Below are 27,810 nucleotides of genomic sequence, written 5' to 3' on the forward strand. Positions count from 1 at the left end.
GCTCTCATACATCAAGAAAAGGCTTTCTGATTGCTTTCATCTGAGATTGGGAAGATATTCCATCTATGAACCTGGAAGGGGTCTCTAGCAAAACAAGTCGACTTGATTCCATTGTCCGTATGAGTGATACAAATTCCTACTCGACAGGTTTGAGAGGCCATTAGGAAGATTGTCAGGTATCAGGGAGATGATCACCTCTTCTAAGGGAGTATCATATCAGCTTCCTGAAGCTGTTGGCTGTCTTTCCATCTCTTAGAAAACTGATGCCTCCAAAACAGACCCACATTTTGTCAGTCCTTGACAATATGAAGAAAATATAAAGAGGTTGGGCCCATGCTCAGCCCCTCTCAAGTCAGTGATTGCAAACATGCTTACACATCTAGAAGTGGACCTGTTTGCCACATGTGAGATCCATCAACTTCCAGTGTATGTGTCTCTGAACCTGGATATTCAGGCAAATAGCAAGAGATACATTCCTACAACACTGAAATGAATAGAGGACAATATTGTATACTTCTTTCCTCCATTGTACAATATTTCAAAAGTTTTGAACGATCTTACTAGCTTTGAACAGAGCTGCTTACCTAGTGGCCCCAAACTGGCCAAAAAGTCATTGGTTCTTTTTACTTCAACAACAAGCGCGAGCTTAGCTAATTCATTGTCTACCATTTTCTTTTGCACTCACAGTAAGGTAAACTAGGTAAACTTCATATGTCACAGAAGTTATATAATGAAGGTACAGAAAAAAAGGCTTACATAATGTACATACAGATAAAGGTATTCAAATACTGTAATTTAAAATTACGTAAAGATGTACAGAGAAAAAATAAGTTGTAAAAATCTGTGTGTGTACTAACTATGAGAGAGAGAGAGAGAGAGAGAGAGAGAGAGAGAGAGAGAGAGCAAGCAAAAATACATATGCATATTAAAAATATTTCCAACCCTTCCAGTCAATAGTGTGTCATCATGGAGCCTAGGTAAAAGCAAATAAAAAAAAATGGTAACATGTACATATGTATGAATGCGCTCATTTTATGGCTTCGTGAACTTCCTGGAGTTATAGTTTCATAATTGTATGTTAATGATACAATAATTCATATTTTATTAGAGAGAGAGAGAGAGAGAGAGAGAGAGAGAGAGAGAGAGAGAGAGAGTAAACAAAGAAATTGTGAGACAGCTGTTTTGAGATTTTGAGGGATTTTACTTTAACAAAGTATGCTAGTTTATCTTCATATACCCGTTTCATATTTATATACAAAAATAAACAAGTAAAAAATGCGCTAAAGTTTCTTCGGCGCAATCGAGTTTTCTGTACAGCATTATATGCTGTACAGAAAACAGCATATAATGCATTCATACAGCATTATACGCTGTTTGAAACTCTCGATATGCTGCAGTATGAAACTCTTAGCTGAGACTAGGCAGCACCCAGTTGCTCCCCAGGTGTGGTCAAGTGAAGATGCATCGGTGGCTGGCACCCTAGCGGTGCCAGACGCACTATTCATGGTTAACCTTAACCTTAAGTAAAATAAAAACTACTGAGGTTAGAGGGCTGCAGTTTGGTATGTTTGACGATTGGACGGTGGATGATCAACATATCAATTTGCAGCCCTCTAGCCTTAGTAGGTTTTAAGATCTGAGGGCAGACAGAAAAAGTGCGGATGGCCAGACAAAGCCATTTCAATAGTTTTCTTTTACAGAAAACTAAAACAATATGCAGTTTTCTTAACAATTTTACACTTAAAAGCATGAAAACCTAAAAATTACTTCAAAAATTAAACATATACACTTCTGCAGGGTTTTTCGAGGATTTCGCAAGTTTCACAATCTGTCAAAAAATTGCGGATGGAAATTAGTTAGGTTTCAATGAAAATTCCGCGAATCTGTGATTTTGCAAAACCTGAAATGTGTATGCACAATGTATTAATGTATATATATTTTTGACAGCGTAGTTGCTGTTTGTCCAAAAGAGTTACACTCTCATGGTCCCCCATGGCTCCATAAGACAGACCAACCAATTACAAAGAATTCTCACATAGAGTAAACCCCTGTATTTGTGTTCTCACGATTCGTGGACTTCTCTGTGGAACATATATACACATTATTCGCGGAAAATTCGCCCATTTGCAGTATTTTTCACTGAAAAATATTCACTAATTAATGTATTTTCATATCATTTTCATGACTAATTGCACTTTTTGTGATAAAACTATTAAAATTCTCAGATATAAGCATTTTTAGTGGGTTCTTCTTATGTTTAAACTATCAAAATATGCAGTTCTAAGTGTTTTTAGAGGGGTTTTAAGTATTTAGCTATTCCCAGGGGGGTGCGGTACGCATCCCCCATGAATACAGTCATCTCTGGAACCTACACAAAGAGTGACCTATCTGGGTGTGGTGATTGATTTAGTTCTTTTCAAAGTTTTTCTGACACAAGCTTGAGAAGACCATGCCAGCTATAATGCTGGTTGTATCTCTTAGGCACATCTTCTCTAGGGAAGCTAGTTCTGGGTACTCAACTTTGGATGATACCTCATCAGTTGCACTTGAGAAGCACTGGCACAGATAAAGACTCGGCGAAACAATGAGTTGGAGCTATGGAGCCAAGATCTGATCCCATCCCTTTGTTGGTGTATGTCCATAGCAGTGCTTCTTGTAGAGAAGTCCCTAGAATACCTGAGCACAGACCTCTCACTGTATTCAATCGCCTCGGATGAGGATGGGGGTGTAGTTATCGGGAACCAAGTTGCTTCAGGGGTGTGGTTGCCAGTAAAAGCGAGTTTTCAAATAAACTGCATGGAGTCGTTGGCTATCCAGAGGGCATTTAAGACCTGGATGAGTGGTGTCCAACAAAGTAACTTCTGTCTTCTCAGATGTGTCTTCTCTGGCTTATCTAAGAAGGCAGGGGGCTTGAAGTTGGAATCCTTGGTAGCCATCACCAGGGATTTAGCTTCTGGACAGTGGAGAGGAATTTGTTCATAAGCCACAGTTTGTGCCTGGTTGACTGAATGTTCTGGCCGACATGTTAAGTCATCCAAGACAGGTACTCTTCATGATTGATCTTTATCCTTGTAGTTCATGAGGCGATTTGGAAAGTGTTCAGCCAACCCCTCATTGATCTCTTTGCAATGAAGCTCAATCATCATCTTCAGCTGTAGGTATCCCCAGTTCCAAACCCTCAAGCCTGGGCAGGAGACGTTAGGGTTCGAGACTGGACAAACCTATTTGTCTATGCCTTGCCTGTGTCTGCTGTCGAAGGGGGTACTCAGGAGTTGAGGGCTACTGGGAACACTGCCATGGCCAAGGAAGCATTGGTTCCCAGTCCTTCTCGATATGTCAGTAAAGGTTCCCAGACAATTACTTCCATAGTCAAATCTGCTTCGTCAGTCAGGGACAGGGAAGCATCACGGAAATATCAATGTGCTTCATCTAACTGCATGGAAACTGTCAACAGTCTCCTCTGCTCTAGAGACTTCATGGAAATATCAATGTGCTTCGTCTAATTGCATGGAAACTGTTGACAGTCTCCTCAGCTCTAGAGACTTTTCTAAGTTGTAGAGGGACTCTTTCCTAATGGCAAAGGGAAAGTCCACTAAGCTCTTGTTCTGTACAATAGGAGCTTTATACATCCTGGTGCAAGTCCAGGGGTATTTCCTGTCTTCACACCAACATTAACAATACAATAATGTTGTGCTTCTTCAGAGATGTCAAAGGTTTGTATGTTTCGTCCATCAAGGTTACCAATCCATGCTGGCTTATGTATTACGGCATTCTGGATTGGGTATTTCAAAGGGACTGCCTTAGGTGAAACTATTTGCTCATTTTTGCAGGAATGCTGAAGGTTCTGCTAAAGCTGCTTTTATGGAACCTAGTCGTTGGCCTCACAGACCCTCCATTTGAACCCCTGAGAGAGGCTTCTTTCAAGGCTCCTTCTTAGAAACACTTTCTAGTGGCCTTGGCTTTGCCCAAAAGAGTAAGTGAATTACGAGTGATATCCTCATTAGTAGGGTGTTCATGTACTGGACCAGAACTATCTTTTTGGCATTCTTTTATGCTAGGAATGATGTCAAGGCCAAAGTTCTTCCAAGAGTTTTCTCTATCCTCTCTCTAGAAACTCAAATTCCTGAGGAAGAAGAGCTACTTTTATGCCCTGTTAGGGGTCTAAGGATTTATACATCCCATCTTAACCATTAAGGAAGCAGCGTAGGAACCTATGCACTGTCAAGAATCCTGGGGTTCCTATATCTGAGAATGCCATGGCTTTCTTTATTAAATCCTTAATCCTGGAAGCACACCATGCATTCTCTTTAGAGCACTGCCTCCTTTCCAAGGTGAAACTGCATGATGTCAGAGCAGCAGCTACATCTATTAGTTTTCATCAGCATCTCTCTCTAGGCTGTCAAGTTTTGGCTGCACAAAGGAGGTGTAGCTCTGAGTTCACTTCTAACTGCTGGAGGGCTTTTGAGACCCAGTAGGATGACTGCCATGCATTAGCACCTATAGTTTCAGCAAGGGAGATTTCTCCTAGTCTTCCCCTTATGTGTTACGAATAGGTTCTCGCTATCAGCCCCTGGCCCTATCCTAGAGTTTGTACACGGTAATATCATACTCTTTTGTTTTGATTAAGGTATTATGCTTAGTTGTGTTGGCTTTCTTTCTTTTAGGTAAGGGCAAACAAAGTTCCTTAGAGTAAGTAATGTTGGACTTCTGTTGCAGAGCCATTGCTCCTTATTGGAGAAAGCTACCCAGAACTGATTAAGAACCACCCTTTCATGCAAATTGGTGGTATTATTTGGGTGTGAGGTACCACAGCAACTCATTTAGGTAAGTGGTAACTCTTTAGGGATCATTTTTAGCTCTGGTTTTAGCTCCCATCAGCTCTGCAGGCATGTGACACAGAGGCCTAACTTACCATTTACGTTGCACAATCTCAACCAATGGCTATATTCAAGGTCCATATTCCACCTACCACAGTATTCCACCTACCACAGTAGGTAAAAGTCAGTCAGCTGAGATGATTTTGAGAATGTGAACATTTCCAGAATGCAAATGGTGTATGATTGCAATTTTTATATTTTAAAAATCAACAGTATTATCAAAATTATCATTATTTTAGGTACAACTACAATATCTGACTTTTGCAAATGGATACTGTTAGAATGTCAGAGCATGTTCTCAAACAGTTAAACAAAATCACTGTATTAAAGTTATGTACTAACTGTTTTTACAGATTTTATTAACAATGATTTGCAGTTGCATGACTGTTTTGGGATACAGGTACAGTACATACATTATATTCATGGTAATACTTTCACTTTTTAAAAAATGTCTTTATAAGCATAAATTTACTAACGTCCGAAAGGCACTTTATATTATGTAATTACTTTACACTCTAGTTAGAACTTTTACCACATGAGACAAGGTAATCAGAAATATTTCACTTGCTAAACTAAAACTGTAAAATATTTTTTTTGCTGATTGTGAGTCCGTTACGTAACAAAATTAATGAACTTGAAGTACCAGTGTATCAATGTTAGAACATTCAAATAAAGTTTAATAAAAGTGGAAGAGGGCCACCATGTACCCATGTTCAAATTTGTATTAATGTCCACACCCAACTAAAAAGCCACAAAAATTGAAAAGGTTCTGCCCTCATGATCCTTGACCAAAGAGCAGATGCCTTTGACTCAGTGGAAGCATATGCCTATAAAATAATCTACCTTATCCAAAATACTACTGTATACTCTTTGAAACTTTGCATTTAATGCCACTGGTAGAAAAAAGATGTAAAGCCCACTTCTAAAAAATCTGGTTCTCTCATGGCAATAACTCTGAGCTCCCACAAGGCTTAAGACAAGGTCTCACTGGTTACTGGGCTGAACAAGAACTTTTATCACAAAAAAATTAGTTGGTTGAGGGAAGGAGGGAGTAGACCATGTTTTGGACACAATTTCAGGCAAATCAGAAAAACCAGTAGCATGCTATTTTTTGGAATGGGAGGGGGGGGAACCTGCTAGAGGCTGCCTGAAGTTCATCCACCTTCTAGGCAGAGGTTAGGGCATGGGGAAACTCAGTTTTTTGTCATCAAATCTCTAAAGGAACTGGTCCTTGGGCTCATAAATATTGCTTGATTGTCTCACTCTGGAGGTTTCAAGCTACTACGTGAAGCATCTGATTCACAGTGCTGACCCCAGAAATTTACAGTGAGCAGAAGAGGATAAACCTACCTGTGTGCATTAAAACATCTGAAACAGCACTGATCTATACCCTTTCAGCACTAATGGGTGAGGGGCCTGGAGAGGATCAGTCGTTCATTAATTGTCCCAATTAAAGAATCTGATTAGTATAATCTGGCCATCTATTCCATTCCTAGCATGGCAATAACCTCAACTGAATCTCCTTGTCAAAGTATATAATTAAAGGAGTTGAATATTTTTGTGGAAATAATGGAAGTGAGGAGGAAGTGAGGTTGTCATATGATGGAAAAGCTCTGGAATGTCTACCAGGCAATTAGGAAGATGTGAACCAAGCTTGCTGTGGTTACTACATTTTAGCTACATCTGGCCTCATGAGGATGAAAGGAGGAGAAGAATCAACCTCATGTTGTTCCAGAAAACCATAAAGGTATCTGCTACCTATGGCATTTGATTTGGTAGGTTGGCTGGTGGCAAACAAATCAACAAGAGTGTACCCCCAATACTTCCATAAAATTCCCTATGCTGATGGTACCAATATTTTCAGAAAACCTGGTTTCTTCAAATCAGGAAATCTACCAGGCCAATATGTTTACCTGTGACAAATCTCTGAACAAGGGTGGAATTTATATCCTTTCCCCCAAAAAATATCTCTATATCTAGTATACATCAAGATGCTGACTTGGTGCCTAAGTACTCATTTGTGCTCAAGCTGTCTCATATCATCCCTAGAACTTTGGTGAAAAATGATGGACAAAGGCCTGGAGACCCAGGAAAAGTGCTTTAAGTACTGGAAAACTGATGTGGCTCCCTGCTTCTCTCTTGGACTATCTTCCTGGTACAGCTAAATCTAGCAAAACAATTCACCAGCACTTATGAGGTGTCTGAGAAAAACAGAAGCTTTGGAGGTGGTGACATAAATGGAACACCTGTTTTTTATTTGGTCACATCTCACCACCACTCAAGGTCTAAGAAGGATGCCTCACTGCTGACCAGCTGGCCCTGAGTTATTGCACAGAACTCAAGCAACTACAACTGTCAGGAATCAGCAGTTTTAGGGATGTTAGATACCCAGTTTCACACAAAGATAGGCTGGTTGAATGAACTTTGATACCATCATGCCCATTTCCACCTCTATGTAGATGGCTGTCTTGTTACAGTCTACTGAACCTAAGGGTATAAAATTAACTTTACATTGAGTAATACAATGTCTATTATATCTGTAACAGGGATGATATATTAGAGAATGAGCACAAAAGTACTAACAACAGTTGGGGAAACAGAAAACTTTGAAGTTAGTGTTGGATTAAACCAGGGGTCAGCATTAAGCCCATTTTTGTTTGTGCTGGTCATGGACGTGTTGAGTGAAGAGATCAGGAATGAAGTGCTGTGCGAGTTGTTATATGCTGATGATCTGGTGATTACTGCTGAAGATGAGGAGGACCTCCAGAGAAGGGTTGGAGAATGGCAGGAGTCTTTAGAGAGGGGTACCTTAAGGGTGAATGTAAATAAAACAGGTTTTAGTGAGCAGTAGGGAAGACAGAGACAGAATAGTAATACAAGAAAGAAGAGGCTCCATTATAAAACATGTGGAAAAGTTGAAATACTTAGGATCTAATTTAAGCCAAGAGGGGGGGATGTGAGGCTAAAGTGGGCAGTAAGATAAAAGCGGCATGGGGGAAGTGGAGAGATGTAGCTGGAGTTGTATGTGATAAGAAAATGCCAATCAAGCTAAAAGTCAAGATCTATAACACAGTGATAAGACCAGTGTTAATGTGTGGATCAGAAACATGGGCTCTAAGAAGAAAAGAGGAAGTAAAGCTTAAGAGAACAGATGAGAATGCAGAGGTGGGTTATGAGAATATTGCTGCTTGAGAGACTGGAAAATGATGAAATAAGAAGAGCAGGCTCAGTAAAGATAACAGAGGTGATAAGAGAGTCACGACTGAGATGGTATGGGCATGTGTTAAGGATGGATGATGAGGAGGGAGTGAAGAGGGCTTGGGAAGAACCTGTTAGAGGAATAAGTTCGAGAGGGAGACAGAGAATTAGATGGCGAGATAAAGTGAAAGAAGATGTGGAGAGAAGAGGTTTGGTGGAGGATGGTGCCTTTGATAGAAGCCAGTGGAGAATTCACATCAGGCAGCCGACCCCTTAACATAGGGATAACGGTGGGGAAGAAGAATTAGAATTACTCTATACAACCTCTAACTGAAGTATATAAATCATACCTAAAAATAGGAAATAACAAAACTACCACACAAACAGAAAAACATACGTAGCATAGTTACAAAGTTTCATTCCTGTATTGGCAGATTACGGTAGACAAGTCAACATGCTATAGTAACTTACATCATGTACATCGATATACTGTCCTGTTATTTTCAGTTTTTTACTTAATCAAATGAGTCTGACTTGGGAAGATTATTAACTAAGAAAAGTACAATTGTGATATGTTAGAAGGATTCATCAGTAAACCTTACTTTAGTCTAGCGAGACAATCATAATCAAACACTCTCTGGCCACTTATTTTGGTTGTTTGGATATTTTGTGATGAAATGTGTTGCATACCATAAACACAGAGCAAAGGTAACAGTTGGTTTTCACAGTTTTTAGCATAACACTTAACATAAAAGAACATAATAAGACCATAACACAAAAATTTGGATTTGTAAAAAGGGTTTCAGAAAGCCAGAATACATGAAATATTGACATCTTTTTTTATGCAATACTGTAATAAAGTTTTGCTGTTTTCAGGTGTATACAAATGAAATGCTTTACACCAGTATAAATAAAAACCATAAATGTTTTTTCTTATTATGTACAGGCAATATTTGTATTTACTTTATTTTTTAATTTTGTTCAGTTTGGGGTGTCATGTTTGTTTGGTAACAAAGTGCAAAATATTTTCAGGCTTTGAAGACTGAAATATCCGTTTACTATATGTTCTTCAGCATTTCTAATATTTCATATATTATTCCTCTGTCTGAGATTAAAAAAATGCACAAGCCTATATCTAATACTTGTTCGATCAGTCCTGTAGCATAGCATCTGTTGCCCATGTTAGAGGATCTGGGACTGGCGAACAAAACAATGGGAGATGATGGTTTCTGGATATAGCAAAGGGGTCTACTACTGGTTTCCCCCACAACTTCCAGAGATCCAGACATACTAAAGGATCTAGAGTCCACTATGTGGGGAGGACTTGTCTCTGTCGGCTCAGTTCTTCCGCCAGGATATTGGATTTCCATTGAATAAAGCAAGTCACTACTTGCGTGTTGTTTTGATTCATCCACAGGAGGAGGTCCCTCGCTGTCTTGTATAAAGAGAATGAGCGAGTCCCTCCCTGGTTTTTTATGTATGACAGAGCAGTCATGCTGTCTGAATAGACTGCAACTGTCCTGTTGTGTACTTCCAGGGCGAAGAATTGAAGGCCCAGGTGGATCGCTTTTAATTCTTCGACATTTGTATACCATGCTCTCTGCCCCCTTGACCATGTTTCCAGAGACTTCTGTGCTCCCTAGAAAAACTCCCTGACCTAGATCTGATGCATCTGAGAAGAATAGTAGGCTGGGGTTCAGAGGGAGAGGAGACTTTCCTTCTGCAAGTTTTCTTTCACTGTTCCACCACTGCAGGTCCTCCTTTATTTCTGGAGTCACTGGAAACTCGAACGTGTCCGGAAGCTTCTTCCTGTTCCAGCTGAGCTTTAGAAAGTGCTGTAGAGGCCTCATATGTAGCCTGCCTAAGGAGACGAACTGCTCCATGGATGACAAGGTGCCTAATAGGCTCAACTATCTGTTGGCCGAGCATTCTTTGGGAGTCAGGACTTCATTTACCTTCTTCAGGCAGGACTCTATTCTCTTCGGACTCTATTCTCTTTGGGGCTCAGAAAACCAGAAAACCTCGAGAGAATATCTTCATCCCTAAATACTGAATCTCCTGAGAAGGAGTCAACTGAAACTTCTTCATACTGATGAGAAAGCCCAGGTCTTGGGGCAGTAGAAGAGTTTTCCGAAGGTCCTCCATACACTGTTCTCTCAACTGGGACCTCAGAAGCCAAATGTCGAGGTAAAGGGGAATTTTTATTCCCATCAGATGTAGCCACCTTGCAAGGGGAGCTAGAACTCTGGTGAAAACCTGGGGGGCTGTAGAAAGGCCGAAGCACATGGCCTGAAACTGGAATACCTTGCCTTCGAAAACAAACCTGAGGTACTTCCTTGAGTCTGGGTGCATAGGGATGTGAAAGTACTCGTCCTCCATGTCTATGGACGCCATCCATTCTACCTGGTGAATGGATGCTAGTGCTGTCTTGTGTGTCTCCAGTCTGACTTATGTCTTTTGGACAAAAACATTCAGGGAGCTAACATCTAATACTGGCCTCCAGCCTCCTGATGACTCTGGAACTACATACAGTCAGTTGTAGAACCCTAGGGAAGAAATGTCCTTTACCACTTCTATAGCCTCTTTTCTGATGAGGGGCAAGACTTCCTTTGATAGTGCTACAAATCTCTCTGAGCCTGGCAAGTAAGCTGTCAATGTGAAAAGCGTGCTGACTACAGGAGGCTTCTGCATGAAGGGTATTTGGTAACCTTCTTTCAGGACATTTATTATCCAGGGTTCAGCCCATTTCTTCTCCCAACACTCTCTGAAGAGTAGGGGTCCGACTCCCACACATGTATGGAGGACATTGTATTCATTTTCTAGCTGAAGATCCAGAGGAGGACTTTTTAATGGAGTGTGGTGTGAACCGAATGCTAGGTCTTGATCTGGAGCTTGCTCTTTGTCAGTCACTCCAAAAGGGATGCAACTGCAAAGGGTTAGACGATCTGGAGCTGAAAGCAGCCGTCTCCTTTGGGTGCCTAGAGGATTGCGAGAGGAGATCTTGGGTACTCTTTTTCTGCAGGTTGGAGGTTATACCAAAAACTGTGTCTCGAGGAAAAAGACGTAAACAACCACCAAAGCTCCCTCTTCTTTAAGATGCCCATAGTATACAGGTGCGCCAGCTCTTGAGAGCTATCACTGATGCCTTTATCGATGCAGGAAAGAACTCAGTCAGTCATTCAAGAAATCCTGAGATAATACCATGCAGTCCTTGATCTTATCAGCCAGAGCACCTACCGACCAATCTAAGGAGCTCATAACCTTGAGGACTTTAAATAAATTCTCGAGAAGGTGAGCTAGCTCTGCAACGGAAAACATTATCTTCACGGAAAAAATAGCTGATCTGTGGGTAGAATCTATTAACTCGGAGAAGTCCTCCTGAGAGGAGGCAGAAACTCCCAGGGAAGGAGCCTCCCCTGTGGCATAAAAACGATGTCTCCCTCGAGAAAGTCTAGAAGGGGGAAAGCTGAAGGCAGCTCTACCTTGATCTCTCTTTTCTGCGAGCCACCCTTCTACTTCACTTAAAGCTTCCTTTGCCCATGAAGAGAGTACCAATTTAGATAACCTCGAAGAGCCATAAGTCTGCCACTCCAACAAGAGAGCGGATGCCGGAGAGGATGGTGTAGCTGGCAAAAAGAAGCTAGGGAAGGTGGCAAGCAGAAACCATAATAATGAGGCACAAGCAGTAGAGGGGGTGTCTTGTTCTACTGCCACTTCTTCTTCAGTGAAGAGGGGGTGTCTTGTTCCACTGCCACTTCTTCTTCGTCAGATGAAATGGGTGACAGCAACAAATCTGTGGCTGTCTGAGATGTCGAAGGTGCTTTCTAAAGAAGATTTAAAATACTATACAACTTATCTTGGATAGGACCTGAGACAGGTGTTGGCGCTTGGGCGCCAGAAGCGGGAGCCTGAAGATGAGACACTTATACAGTAGAAAGATCTGGTAATTGCAATGCATGATGAAGCGAAGACAAAGTGCCTTGAACAGTCAAAGGCTGATGTCCGGGCGCTGATGTTTTCTCCACAATAACAGATACAACCGGTGGCACAGAAATTGTAGACAATTTAACATGTTCAGGTGCAGATTGGTGCTCAGGTGCCAAAGGAACACTTGGCGCCAAGGGGAGCACACTCTCTACTGGGCACTCTTGCGTTACTGTGCGAACAGGAGCTGCTGGATGCTCAGGCGCTAATGGGCACTCCGATGCTACTGGGCGCTCGACCTCCATAGGAGGCCCCAAGACCGCAGGGAAACAGGCACTAGATGACGCTTCTTAGCAGAAGACTTCTTAGAAGCAGCCAAGTGCTTACGAGAAGTTTGGCACTTTGGCACAGAGAGCAGATCGACTGAAGTGAGGTTATCCAAAGAGAAACGCTCCAGGATGTCCCAATGACCAAACAACGAGCGCTCAGGATCCTTAAGTTTCTTACACGGCACTGGAGGATGTGACACTTCTACCGCATGCCATTTCAAAGGACAAGACTTGTCTGAGAAGCGCCACTGGCGCCTGGGACTTAACTCTTCAGAGCTTGTAGATAAACAATGCACGTCCACAGAGAGACCTTTCCAACGGCCTTTGGTTGCAACCTGGGATACTTCAACAGGCTGAACCAAGGGGGCAACTGATCATGGGCAGACCCCACCGACCTCCCTCAGACTTCCAGTTTGACTCCTCCCAGGTTTTGGGGAGTGTGTCAGGGACCTTTGCCTAGGAGAATTGGTGGGCCAAGCAGCCACCCCCTCCACTTGCACTGCACAACACTGGGCACTACAGGGTGCTCTGAATCACTATTCTTGTCCATAAGGACCTTCACAGAAGACGCCACCTGCGCAATAGATTCCACAGTTAACTCATATCTTTTGTAAATTTTCGACTCGAGGCTGGACATGGGGTTGGGTTCAGAAACATGACAGCTGGGTAACAGAGGGTTGAACAGTTAGAGGGGTTGGAATGGGGGACATTGAAATCACAGGAATATTAAATTCAGATCTGGCAACTGCTGATTCCTCACTAGCTAAAGATTCACTTCCACTCTGGCAGTCGCCTTTCTCTTCTTGTCACTATCCAAATTTACGTAAATGAGATTCTAAAGTCTTCCATTTCTTCAAGTCCCAGTCTGCACACTCTTTACATCTTAAATCAACAGAGCATGTCTGCCCTCTACAATCTACACACATAGTATGTGAATCTTATGATTCTTTTGTCAGTCTCGTATCACAGCCTTTGTTGCAATATCTAAAGCTAGATACACTTGAGTCAGATATAATGAATCAAGAAAAAAGTCCACTCCAGGGAAAAAACATTATAATCAGTTAATTAAGCTCACAATAGAACACTTAATCCTAGCTAAAGACTGTAAGCTGAAAGGCTACCAAAAGAGAATACTTCACCAATTCTGAAGACAAACAACCGGAAAAGTGAGAATTCCAAAATGAGAGCTGCTGCCAACAACTGAACTTCAGTCATCAACCAGCAGAAACAAATTGAAGCTCTTTGCTAGTTGTTCCTCTCTTTCACCCGAAAGTGGGTGGGGCAAGTCACCTACCCAAAACAAACTAGTGCGACCCGCGAATTTCAAAATTTTAGCTGCCAAACAAGTGAAACTAATAGCTATGTAATTACTGGGTAAGTTACTAAGTTACTTACATAAAACTGGAATATTTTTGTGTAAGTGTAAACATACCATAGGTACCTACCTGTAGGCTATGCGTAAACTTTGGGTGTAAACTTACTGTATCTACACACTATAAAAGAAAAATGCAGACTGTAAGTAGTTAACAGGGTCTACATTCTTTCCAAAATTTTGTTAGTCAAAAATTGGGTGTCTTTGAGGCCGGAGCATCTTTGATGCTGAGAAATATAGTAATTGCAGTAACGGGTAATCTCACTCTGTTCTTTATCTTATGCTTTGCAACTGGATACACATTATCCTCATGTCAAGAGCACATGCAGGTATTTTTAGCAAGGCAATGTAATATTTAAAAATGGGCTTTATACTGCATGATTATCTATAACATACATTACTCAGCATCTGAATGCAAAAACTGCAAGAGAAATGTGTACACAGTGCTAGACATGAACTGGGATCATAAAAAAATATAACAAAGATAACTAGTGAACATAAAAAATATACTACAAAATATCAAATATGACTACCATGGGCTTGATCTGTTACACCTTACCTTATCCAGGTTGTTAATAACAAAATTGAAGACCTTTTCACCAATGAGTGTGAGGGTCAGGTTTTTGACATCATCAATGAGAGCACCAATCTGCAAAAAAATGTCTGTATTAGTAGGTACCACATAGCTTCATACTGTAATTATTAACAGATATTCTCTATCCCTCAAGGCTAATGAAATAAATGCCACTATTCCAAATACCTGAAAAAACAATGGTTGATTTTAACTAAGTAGTAGTACAGTAATAACAAGACAAAAACAGTAAAGTAGTAATAATGTAGTACCACAAGAATAATAATAATAACAACAATTATGATGATAATAATACAGTCATACCCCCAACTTACAGGAGGTTAGGTTCCAGAACCCCTCGCACAAGGCAAATTTTCGCGTAAGTTTGGCACGGTCTCTAAATATGCTAATAAATGCTTATTTCTTAAGTTTAAACTCTAAATATGACCCTAATCATGCTCCCAAATTATCAACCTAACTTTTAAATTAAATTGAAGTTACTGTAATTCAATTTAAAAGTTAGCTTAATATATTACCCTTAAAAAAATAAATGGTTGACATAAAAATAGAGTTGGAAGAGAATTTCTCTCCCTCTCCCCTTCCGACCAATCTATTTTTAGAAGTCTTCTCAACCTCTTTTTGATAACTTCTTTATTCTACGTCTCTTTCTCTTTGTTCTGAAATGCTTTTTCATGAACAAACAGTGTTTTTTATTTGGACTGATACAACTCTTAGTTATTATGTCTCTATGTTTTAGAACGTATTTGCCACACTAGCGCATTTACAGTTCGTAGATGGCAGAGGTAAAATTAGATCAATTTAAACTATCTACTGTACAGGTAAAGACGTAGAGAGAAATAATAAGTTGCAAAAATGTGTGAATGCTAACTACAAACAAGAGAGAGAGAGAGAGAGAGAGAGAGAGAGAGAGAGAGAGAGAGAGAGAGAGAGAGAGAGAGAGAGAGAAATCTCTTGACATGCTGTGGGCAACAACTGACACATTTGACAGCTTTGCCCTCGCCCCTCTTTTCAAAGGTTTCTCAAAAGATTGGGAAATAATATTTGTTTGTTCAAAATATCACATAATTCACTATAGAAATGTATAAATTTTGTAATTATAGTTTTAATTACAGTTTTATTATTATTATTATTAATTATTATCATTTTATTATTATTATTATTATTATTATTATTATTACAGTAAACCCCCGTATTCACGGGGAATGTATACCACACCCACCACAAATAATAGCTAAAACCCGCGAATACTTAGAACCCTTCTAAAAGCACTTAGAACTGCCTGTTTTGATAGTTCAAACACAAAAAAAAAAACTAAAAATGCTTATACAGGTATTATCCTACTTACGATGGAGTTAAGTTCCAAAAAACCCATCGTTTGTTGGAAAAAACGTATCTCGAATATAGCCTAGCTTACACTAGGTATTCAGTACCATGTATACATATATGGTAGCCTACCCTACACTATAAAGTATACTCTATACATAAGCGGTATTGTAATTAATAATATCAGCTAATTCTGGAGGTTCATACAGTGACTTATGATAATTCAATACAAAGACAAACTGAATAACAAACAAGAATTAGCTTAGCCTACACTATGGTATATCGTATACATATACGGTAGCCTAGCCTAGATTATACTGTACTCTATGTTCACGTATCGTATTATACAAACATCAACATAACAAATATGCATCTTTTCCATGGATCTTCTAAAATATTATGCCTTAATTCATTGTTTCCAATAATATTGTATATATTCTTGTATTGCTTTTGTTTTCTAAATTGCGATCATAGTGATCAATGTTTTGGTTTGGAAATTGATTACGTGGTAAGTTTATTTCACTTTACTTAACTCAGTTCATAGCACTTTTCTTGCTTCTAGTTAGCATAAATAAATCTCTAGATACTTTATTTATATGGGGAAGGGTTATTTTTTGTTATACGAAGTATTTTTAAGTAAAAATATAAATTAAATATGTCTCGTTGTGAAATTAACTTAGTTATTTTTTTCGTTAATACACGACGGTTGATGATGGCCGTTCAGGGGCGTTTGTTTTATGTAAAAAAAAATTCAAGATTCCGTTCGCTATTTTCACTTGATTTCATCATAATACGAGCTTTACGTATTTCTCGTTTATCGGTGTAAAAATAACAGTACTAATGTGTTCTTTCATGCCCAGTAGTTTTGATGAAAATACTTTCTCTCCAATTTTAATTACGATCGCGTTTCATCCATGTTGCCTATGCAAGATAATTTACAGTACAGTCATTAGCAGCTTGAACACTGTTTTCTCACCTTCAGCTACAATTGCAGCTTAAATTTAGCGTATATTTCCTTGCCAATCTTTTATCCATAGCAAATAAGGATATAATGTAAAAATATATCAGTCCTATTCTAGTTAATTTCATTTGTACTATAACTATGGTAATTGTGTATTACTGTACAATGGTTAAAATACAAGCAAAATGGCTGTTATTATCTGACTGGGTGATAAGCAAAGAAACAGTTTCTCGGTTGGTTGTTTATGGCTGTGCGCATTTACGCAAGAGTATAATGTTACTAACAATACTTTTATCATTCTCTTTTACTTTTTTAACTAGAAGATGGGATAAAGAGATGGAGGAAAAGAAGTTGGTCTATTGTAATTTGGTCTCTTTCGCTGCCTGATTGTATGCTGCAGCCTGCGCCCGTGAGAAATTTAAAAATATTTTAGAAATATTGTCGTATTGGTATTAATTGCTTACTCCATTCCAAAATCGAATTATCATAAGGCTAATTATCGTAAATTGAGCACTACCTGAGTATTTTAATAATTTTATCACAAAAGTGCATTTAGTCATGCAAATGAGATGAAAATATAGTAATCAGTGAATATTTCTCAGTGAAAAATACTGTGAATGGGTGAATTTTCAGTGAATAATGTGTATATATGTTCCATAGAGAAATCCACGAATAGGTGAGTCTGCGAATCATGAGACCGCGAATGCTGTATTATTTACTGTATTATTATTATATTTAATTAATCTTATCTTATTAATTTTTGAAAATTAGTACTCATTATTAGGTAAATCATTTATTTTATCATGCAAAACAAATAAACATATACATGTAACCATAAATATTTTCTCATCTCAGTACAGGATGAGAGAATTTTTATGGTTACATGTATATGTTTATTTGTTTTGTTGATAAATGTTTTACCTAATAAGTACTAATTTTCAAAAATTAATAAGATTAAATAACAACAACAACAATAATAATAATAGTAATTATAATAATATAACTGTAATTACAAAATTTATACATTTTTATAGTAAATTATGTGATATTTTAAACAAACAAATATTTCCTGATCTTTTGAGAAACCTTCGAAGAGAGGGCCGAGGGCATAGCTGTCAGATGAGTCAATCGTTGCCCACAGCATGTCAAAAGATTTCTGGTACTCTCTCTCTTTCCTTTTTCCTTCATAAATCATGAATTTCCATTTTTTGATATCTAACTATGAATAACTTCTCTCTTTCTCTCTCTCTCTCATGTTATTCTCTCTGTCTCCATAATAATTCATAAATAATTTAACTTGATATTTCAAGTAAGGACAATCTCTCTCTCTCTCTCTCTCTTGTTATTCTGTCTCTGTAATAATTGGCAAATATTTTCACTCTCTTAAGTAAGGACAACCCTCATCTCTCTCACTCTCTCTCTCTCTCTCTCCCTCCTCTCTCAAGGATTCGTAAATGTCACATGTCTGTGAAAAAATCATGTATGACAATTAGTTACGTTCCAATGAAAAGTTTGTGTGTCTGTGAATTTGCGCAACTCAAATCATGTAAGATCGAGGTATTACTGTACTTCATTAATAATGATGGTAGTTTGTATGCTGTTGAGCTCATGAAGTACCATCTCAACTTGGCATATAAGTTTCTTCATGTTAGCAGGTACAGTAAACCCCACGTATTCGTGCTCTCACGATTTGCAGACTCATGTATTCACGGATTTCTCTGTGGAACGTATCTACACATTATTCGCGGAAAATTCGCCCCTTCATGGTATTTTTCACTGAGAAATATTCACTAATTACTGTATTTTCATATCATTTTCATGACTAAATGCACTTTTTGTGATAAAACTATTAAAATACTCGGGTATAAGCATTTTTAGAGGGTTTTTCTTGTGTTTAAACTATCAAAATAGGCAGTTCTAAGTGTTTTTAGGGGGGTTTTAAGTCTTTGCGGATTTTAGCTATTCGCAGGGGGGGGGGTGATACGCATCCCCCGTGAATACAGGGGGTTTACTGTAAACCTGAAAACCTTAAAAAGATATCACCAGCCTTGCATGGAGTTTATTCTCCCACCAATGGCACAAGTGAGAACCGACTCCCACATGTCCGCGTCCCCGCCCTACCCCACAGGGGATGGCACAACATGATTAGAGTGGCCCGAGCCAAACACGCTTGCTAGGACTGAGAGTATTACAAGACTACAATCGTCCCACTGTAATCATATTATGGGCAAACTGCATAGAATGCCAAGAGTCCTATTCCCAGAACCAGACACCCCTGGAATCCGTGGTCCAGCCCTGCAGAACAGTTCTGCCTTTGAGCTATCAATCTGATATCTCTCAGGTCCGAACATTATCGGGCAGTTGATGGTCCTACCACAGTTCCCACTATTTAGCTTCAGATAAAAACCCATTCAGAGTTATAATATCCTTTCCTATTTATCAGGTCCAATGAATTTTAGCAAAAGTGGAAAATTCCACAAAATTAATCCAAAGAAATATATAATAATATATGGGATGCTTGGACTCAAACCCAAGAACAAATTCCTGGTATTCAAGAGTTCCCTCACCATGTCAAAGTGGTCCCAAGTCGAGGGGGCTGTGAATGTGATGGGAGAGGTGTTGGAGGGGGGGGGGCCCTCTTCAAGAATGGAATGAGGTAGCCCTCCTTTAAAACATTGATAATCCTGGGCTCCACTACTCTTATCAGTCACCTCTCCCAAAACTCTAGTAGGCTGGTTCTTACAGGAGCATGACAGAATTTTGTCTCACATCCTATGTGGTTTGGAAGAGCTCTTCTTGATGGCCCCAGATGAAAAGCAGACATTGAGCGGGACCTGAATGATGTTCAAGATCTCCCTCCACAAAAAGGCTGTTGCTGGAGGGGAGGAAAAAGAGAAGAGTCCATGGGATGCCTAGATGACCATGTCAGCAAGTCTTGAGTTGTACTCTTCTGTAAGTTTGATACTATCTTTTTCTTGAAGCGTGATCTTGATGATCCTAAATTTTCTTGGCCACTGCACCCACAAACCAATTAAGGAAAGTGAAAACTTCAAATACATACTTTGAATATTTCTTTAACCAGATGATTAAATTCTCTGGACGTTAATATGATTTTGGCCGATGAAAAAACGGATCAATGAGACGAGTCAATAAGACCAGAGAAATCCCCTTGGGAGGAGGCAGCGACTCCCAAAGAGGAAGCCCATCCGGTCACATAGAACAAGTACCTCCTGCGTACAAGATGATAAAGAGGAAAAGAGAAAGATGCTTTACGCTGCTGTCTTTTGGCGGAAAGCCAGTCTTTTCTTAAAAGACTTATTGGAGACGATGAAAGGACCATCTAGGTGAGGCATGTCCTGTCATCCAGCTGGTTCCTTATTAAAAACATCGAGGCAGGTGAAGAAGGAGCAGCCAGGGTGAAAAAAGGGAGAAAAATTTGCCATCAAACACCATAGCAGGGCAGCGCATGCTGAAGGAGAAGCAGGTTCTGGGCGAATCTCCTCTACCGAGGAAAAAATGGAGACAGGTGGTCATCTTGAAGCAGGAGGACCTCTGACAAGCAAGCACACAATCTGGGCCAACTGCTGTTTTATATTAGAACAATCTATCATAATATAACATAACATTAGTAACAGGACGAAAAAAGGTGATGAGCACCCAGGAGTGGGCACCACTGGGCGCTCAGGTGGGGACACCTGGCGCTTGGGAACGTATGCTGGGCGCTTGGGAGCAGGCGCTGCTGGACGCTTAGGATCAGGCACCGGGCACTCGGGAGTGGGTGCTGGAAAAGGGCACCGGGCGCTTGGGAGCTTAGGTGAGGTGGCCTCTGGACACTTAAAAGGGAGACACAGGTGGCGTGCTGATGGACAGGGGCAGGAACAGAATGGACCAAAGAGAAACTACAAGATGGTTTGGGTGCTGATTGACAGACAGAGTGTCTGGATGCCGGGCATGGTCTTCAGAAGGGTGCTTAAAGGGCCGGGAGGAGTCCAGATAACGTTTGTGGCATTTCTTGTCCACCCCGTAGTTGTCTGAAGAGCTGGAGGACAATGGAGGTATCTCCTTGGACAAACCTTTCCGGTTATAATAGGCAACTACCTGTGCAAACCCCATCAGCCTCCTTGGAATCTGATATGTCTTCTCTCAGGGTTGAGGGAGCAGGACAGGGACCTAGGCCTAGGCGAACTGACGGGATGGATAGTAATTCCTTCACTTGCACTTCTTGGACAAGGTTTTCCAGTGGTTGTCTGCCGACACCTGAGAGTGGATCAAAGGTGTGGCTGAGGGGGCAACTACCCATGGGCAAACTCCACTGGCCTCCCTTGGACTTTTGGTATGTCTTCTCGCAGGTTTGGGGAGCAAGATAGGGACCTCCGTCTAGGAGAACTGATGGGACAGGTAGCAACCTCCTCCATTTCAATGTCACTATCACTTTGCACTTTCTCTGCAAACACTTACCTTATAACCATTTTAAGAGTCTCCAATCAGCAACAGTACTTACTACTACATTCTTTACACCATCTCCGAAAAACTGCCCACTTAGGCTGGTAGAGCCTTGAAAAAGACTCGCTCTACATTTTGCGATAGCATTCACAACTTCTCTTGAAAATCCTTTTGCTCTGACAAGCTTCCTGAGTTTGAAGCCTGTCAGAGCAAGAGTGGACAAACCTTGATGATATCTGTTGAAGTGAGGTTGTCTGAGAAGATCTTTCCTCTGTGGGAGGAGCTGCAGAAGTCCGACAGAAGTTCCAAAAGGTCTGGAAACCACTCCTTTTTAGGCTAAAAAGGAGCTATTATGATCATCGATGCGTGATAAGAAGTCTTGAATTTGTTAATCACATCTCTTACTAGACTGAACAGAGGGAAGGCGTACATTTTCAGGTGTCACCAATCCCGAAGCATCGCATCCGTTGCCTATGCCTGAGGTCTGGCGCTGGAGAGCAATACAGGGGGATGCAATGATTCCTGGATGTTGCAAACAAGTCTATCCATGGTGTTCCCCACCGTTTCCACAGGTCAGCACACACCTGTGGATTCAGCGACCATTCCATGGGTAGAACCTGTTTGCAACGGCTCAATTCATCCGCTAATACGTTTAACTTGCCCTGAACATAGCGGGTGAGAATCTGTGCATTGTTGTTGTGCACCCAAAGAAGGAGGTCCCTGGCTAACTCACACAGTGACAAAGAATGAGTGCCTCCTTGGTTTCGAATATAAGCCAGATCCATCGTGTTGTCGGAATGAACAGCATTCACTGACTCTCGAGTTACTGCGGCAAAATGTTGAAGCGCCAAGTGAATCTCCTTCAGCTCCTTCAGATTTATGTGCAGTTTCCTCTCTTGAAGGGACCACTTCTCTGACACTTCCAATCTTCCTAGAGTCGCTCCCCAACCTAGGTCCGATGCGTCGGAGAACAATGAGAGGTTTGGGTTCGGATGAGATAAGGACTTCCCTGAGTGGAACCTTCCTTCTATGAGCCACCACTGAAGATCTTCTTTTATTTCCTGTGTGTTGGGGAAAACTAAGGAATCTGGAAGAATCTTCCTGTTCCAACTGGCCTTCAGAAAGAACCACAAAGGCCTTGCAAGCAGTCTCCCCAAAGGAACAAACATCTCTATGGAGGAGAGAGTTCCTAGCAGGCTCATCCAGTCATTGGCTGAGCAGGTTTGAAGACTCAGAAAAATGATGGACTTTTTGGGTGCATGACAGTATTTTCTTCTCTGACGGAAAAGCCTGAAAAGAGCAAGAGTTTATCTTCATCCCACATAGACTATCGTCTAAGAAGGGCCTAGTTGGGACTTTTCCTGGTTGATTAAAATACCCAACTCCTGGGCTAACTGTAGGGTTTTGAGAAGATCCTCCGTGCACTTCTTCTGGGATGATGATCATAGGAGCCACTCGTCCACATATAAACAAACTTTCATGCCCATTACATGAAGCCATTGAGATAGAGGAGTGAGAACCCTGGTGAAGACTTGAGGGGCTGTTAACAACCCAAAGCAGAGAGCCCAAAATTGGAAAACTTTGTCATGAAAAACGAATCTCAGGAATTTCCTGGAATCCCGGTGTATTGGGACATGAAAGTAAGCGTCTCTCATATCTACTGAGACCATCCAATTTTCTTGGGAAATTGCAGCAACAACTGAGCTGTTCATCTGCATCCTGAACTTTGGGTTTGGACGAAGATATTCAGAGCGCTTACATCCAGGACCGGCCCTCAACCTACGGAGGTTTTAGGGACTACAAAGAGGGGGTTGTAAAACCTCTCCGATGACAAGTCCTCTACCTCCCCTATAGCTCTCTTGTGGAGAAGAGCTGTGACTTCCTTTGAGAGGGCCGAAAACCTCTAGTAGCCTACCAAGCATGCCTTTAAGGCGATGGGCACAGGCAGCAAAGGTGGACTCTCCTTAAAGGGGATCGCATATCCTTCCTTGAGAACCTGTAGTATCCATGGTTGTACTGATCTGGCCTTCCACTGTCTCCAGAAGTGTAGGAGTCTGGCGCACCACAGGTAAACGGAGGACCGAAGTCTCACTTGCTAGAGACTGGTCTAGAAGACGACTTCTTGTTGATAGGGCAAACTGATCTGGGTTTTGGGCATGGGCGCGAGGAAGCCCTTTCTCTGTTACCTCGAAAGGGCCATGGCTGAAGAGGAGAGAAAGGCCGAGGATTAAATGAAACCATAGGTGTTCGGTTAGGTTCCTTTGTTCACTTGGACGACTGAACTAGCAAGTCATGAGCGGCCTTTTTTTGCAATTCCGTAGCTACCTGCTCTGATGTTGTTCAAGGAAAAAGGCTGGTACTGTCCAGAGGAGCGAAAAGAAGAGCAGATCTCTGGGACAGTGCCACATCTTTAGTGGAGAAAGAACACCACGTCTCTTTTTTTTTTTTTGCATACATGAAGAAAAAAGAGCAGCTAACTCCTGTGCTCCATCTTGAATTGCCTTGTCCGCACACGACAGGACTCCAAGCCAGCCCGCTGTAAAGTTCTCTTGGAAGGAAGAACAATCCTCTATTTTCTTGGTTAATGCGCCCACCATCCAGTCATGGAAACTGAAGATCTCAAATGCTTTAAAAATGTCCTTAACTAGGCGGTCAAGCTCAGAAGACAAAAACAATTTTCACTGCATTGAAGGCCGAACAACGAGCAGGGTCAATAAACCGGAGGTCCCCTTAAGAGGAGGCAGAAACTCCTAAGGAAGGAGCTTCCCCGGTTGCACAAAATACATACTCTACCTCCTTTTGGAAAGCCAAGAAGGAGAACAAAATACAGCTTTGCTCAACTCCCTCTTCTCAGACAGCCAAGAGTCGATCCACAATAAAGCTTTCTTGGAAGAGATAGAGAGGGCCATCTTCGGGAGTTTAGTGGTACTTGGGGATTGACCTAACAAGAATGATCAACCCAGGGAAAAAGGGGCCGAGGTGGAGAAATATGTTGGGAAGCAGAACAGAAAATAGTTTAATAATGAGGCGTAGGCTGATGAAGGCTGATCTGGTTCAGGTTCCTCCTCTGCTGAGGATACAGCGAAAAGTTCCAAATCCTGCTGCAGTTCTTCTGGTTTCGAAGACGGGGGTTTCTTCAACAGTTGCAGGATGTTGTCTGAACGTTGGTGAATGGGAAGCAAAGAAGAGTCTTGGGGTGCTGATGTATTTGCAGACTTCGCGCGATCAGCGCCAGGTGAAGATGACACGGTCTTGGGGATCTGTGACACATAAGGTGCTGAAACAGGTTGACCTGCAGCAGTAGGGACGTCTGAATCTGAAGCCTCGCTCTTGTATTCCAACACTGGAGAGCTGGGAGCCAACGGGATGTCTGGAGCTACAGTGTGAACTGAACCTGCAGCAGGATTGTGAGCCACTGGGAGCTCGGATCCAATGGGAGAGGGAGATCCTAAAGCGTGCTTGGGAGCCAATGGGCGCTTACGAGCCAATGGGAGCTCGGTGTCCAAAGGGAGATCTCTGTCGTCCCAATAGCTGCAAGAGGGCTCTTGATCCTTATGACACTTGCGAGGTACCGCTGGATGTGTGTCCTCAACATGCCTCTTCAAAGGCCTAGAAGGCACCTGAAAACGTCGATCGTGTACTTTGGGTTCCGAATCTGAACCACTGGAAGATAGGGTGTGATCCAATTGGACATCTTTTCAGCATTGGGTTGCCGAAACCTGGGAAATAGCAACAGGTTCGGCTGAGGAAGCAACTACTCGTGGGCAAACCCCACCGATCTCCCTTGGACTTACGGTTTGCCTCCTCACATGTGCAGGGGAAATTTGGGCGGGGCCTCTGTCTAGGAGCATCGGTGGGATAAGTAGCCACCCCCTCCACACCACTAACACTAGCACTTGCACAGACACTTGCACTATGATCCTCATTTGCTTTGTCCAAAAGAACTCTTACAGAAGCTCCTATCTGAGCGACAGTATTTACTAAAGCATCGAATTTCTTATCCATTTGAGTTTCGAGACTGGCGATGGCACTAGGTTCAGAGGGAAGGGAGCTAGATAACAGAGTTGTAGGAATCAGGGGAACAAGAAGTCAAAGGTGTAGAAAAAGCTGGTTTAAGGGCAGAGGACACAGAAACTCTAGCAGCTGCTTTCCTATGCCTAGCTTTCTCTAATTTATCCAAATGACTGGACAACACTTTCCATTTACTTATGTCCCAATCCTTACATTCCTCACAAGTCAAGTTGGGGGAACATACTTGTCAACAGCAGTGAAAACAAACAGAATGTTCATCATATTTAAATGAAGTCAACCTAATATTACAGCCTTGGCTGCAATACTGGTTACTGGTCACACTTGTGTCTGACATAATAGCCCAAAAATTGAAAAAGAAAGCTAAGCTAAGCTTAACTAAGCTATGAAAATATAGCTCAGAGGCTACCAAATGAAAGAATACCTCACCAAATCCTTTGATAGACAACCAAACCATCCAGTGAAACTACTCCTGAATTAACAAAATAAAACTGCTGAACAACCGATGTTTGGTCATCAAGCGGCAGAAACAAAGTGAGCTCTTCAGCTATGTTGTACCTATTCTTCCCAGAAAGTGGGCGGGGCACTTACCTAGACCAAAACAAAAGAGCGCTACGGCGAATTTTTAATTTTTAAGCTGCCATTTAAAGTAGAAACTATAGCTATGTAATTACTTAGTAAGTTTCATAAATACAACTTAATTTTATTATAAAAGTAGCATTTTTATATAAGTAACTTACCAAGTAATTACATAGCTGAATCCCATATTCACAGGAGGTGGGATACATGGACATATTCTAACCCAAAACATTAAGTCATGTAATGAATCTGAAATAGAAACATTGCTAGAACTGAAAACAATGCTTGTCATTTCCTTATTAGTTAAGAGGGCTACTGCAGGAGAATACTCCCTCTGGTTGGTGCTCATCTTAACCTGTAGTGGCGTGGCGGTACTGTATAGCCATGCATTGCCTCTACTTAAGTGGGAGCTTTGCAGCAAAGGAGCATTCTGATGGCTAGCAAAGCATCAATAGATGCCCTTCCCCTGGGCGCAGTACCAATACAAAAAATGAGACAATACTGTCACCTACACTGAAATAAAACCACAATCTGTCTACTGAGAGTGGTGGGTGCTCCAAGTACATTGTAACCCCTGGCTCCCCAAAACCTGACACCTTACTACAAAGTGAAGAGATAGTAGGAGAAAATCCTAGGCTTCCTCCCATGAAACCATGCCAGTTACTAATTATGGTCGCAAGGTACTGTACTGCAAAATTTTAACACTGTTTCAACTTTCATTAAAAATACTGAGAAGCGAAGATTGATTAAGCTTCAAGTAGGTTGACAGCAGAATGGAAGTAAGGGGCATATTGTGCCCGCAAGCTAATGATGTAGAAGCTGCTCTGACATTCTTAGCTTTCACTTAAAGTAGGCAAAATGCTCTCCTGAATCTGAGAGAGGTCTCAGAAATAAAGTTCATTTAGGATGAAGGATAATGCGTTCTTAGTCAGAGGTCGAAATGGGTCCTTGCCAAAACACTATAGGTTATGAATAGCCCTCTGCTCTTATGGTCCTGCTCAGGTAATACCAGAAAACTCCAACTGGACAGAGGGGTATCTATTCTTCCTCAGAGCCAAGGATGTCCGTTAAGTTCTTAAGGGAGAAGGAACAGATACAGGTCTTGGATAGGTCCTTGTTCTTGGCTAAAATCCAAGGGTAAATAATCAAACCGTGTCTCTTTGTGAAAAAGCCCTACTCTAGAATGATGGCTTGGATCTCACTAGAACGTTTTAGTAGAAGCCAAGGTCACCAAGAAGATAGCCCTCTGGGTAAGGTCTTTCCCGAGAAGAGGAGTGTAGTAAATCAAAAGAGGGACTTCTCAGTCACTTCAGCACTACGTCCAGGTTCCAGGAGACTGGATTCCCTTCCTTGTTTGGATTAGTCAAAGGACTTGATGAAGTTTCTTAAAAACTGAGTTAAACGTAGCTCGACACCCCTTAATGGAAGAATACGAGAAATTCTTGATCTCCTCAGATAAAAGAGGCAATCCGCAATTTGGGTCACTGATGTATCGAAAGGAGAGACGCAGAGTCTGAGACACCAGCTATGGAAAATCACTCACTCATTCTGGTACATGGAGCTAGAAGATTGACGTCTGCATTTGCAATAGTCCCTATGGTATGTCTACTAGTCCCTATGGTATGTCTAGAAAAACCCCTTCGTTCTGACAAGCTTCCAGACAGTCTGAGGCCCGTCCGGAGAAGAGCAAGCCACCCGTGGTGGTATCTCTTGAAGTGAGGTTGACTGAGTAGACATGGATTGGGGAAGGAGTCTTGGAGAGTCCACCAACAGCTGTGGCATGTTTGGAGATCATTATTTCAAGAGTCAGAACAGGGCTATGAGGGTCATCGTAATGTTGAGATGAGTCTGAAACATTATTTCAAGAGTCAGAACAGGGCTATGAGGGTCATCGTAATGTTGAGATGAGTCTGAAACTTGTTCAGCACTTCCTTGACAATGTTGAAAGACAGAAAGACATAGGGGTCCAAATTGGAACGAACTTGCAGCATGGAGTCTGCTGCCCATGCTAGAGGGTCTGGGGCTGGAGAACAAAAGAGAAGCAGACAAAGGTTCCTTAAGGTGGCAAACAGGTCCAAAGTCGGCCTGCCCCATACATTCCACAGATCCCGACAGACAAGGGGGTTCAAGGCCCATTCGGTGGTAAGAACAAGATTCTGACGGCTCAGTTCATCTGCCAGAAT

At 41.4% G+C, this 27,810-nt stretch overlaps 1 protein-coding gene across 2 annotated transcripts in view; it reads right to left on the bottom strand.

Moving 5' to 3' along the window:
• The window catches only part of LOC136831361 (acid ceramidase-like), a 265,053-nt gene that overhangs the window by 170,842 nt on the left and 66,401 nt on the right, over nt 1–27,810 (bottom strand). For both annotated transcript variants that reach the window (XM_067091683.1, XM_067091684.1), the window contains one exon: nt 14,260–14,349. In XM_067091683.1, the coding sequence (XP_066947784.1) occupies nt 14,260–14,349 (90 nt within the window). The remainder of the gene's footprint in view (nt 1–14,259; nt 14,350–27,810) is intronic.

This window comes from Macrobrachium rosenbergii, chromosome 48, assembly GCF_040412425.1.
Source record: "Macrobrachium rosenbergii isolate ZJJX-2024 chromosome 48, ASM4041242v1, whole genome shotgun sequence".
Taxonomy (NCBI): Eukaryota; Metazoa; Arthropoda; class Malacostraca; order Decapoda; family Palaemonidae; genus Macrobrachium; species Macrobrachium rosenbergii.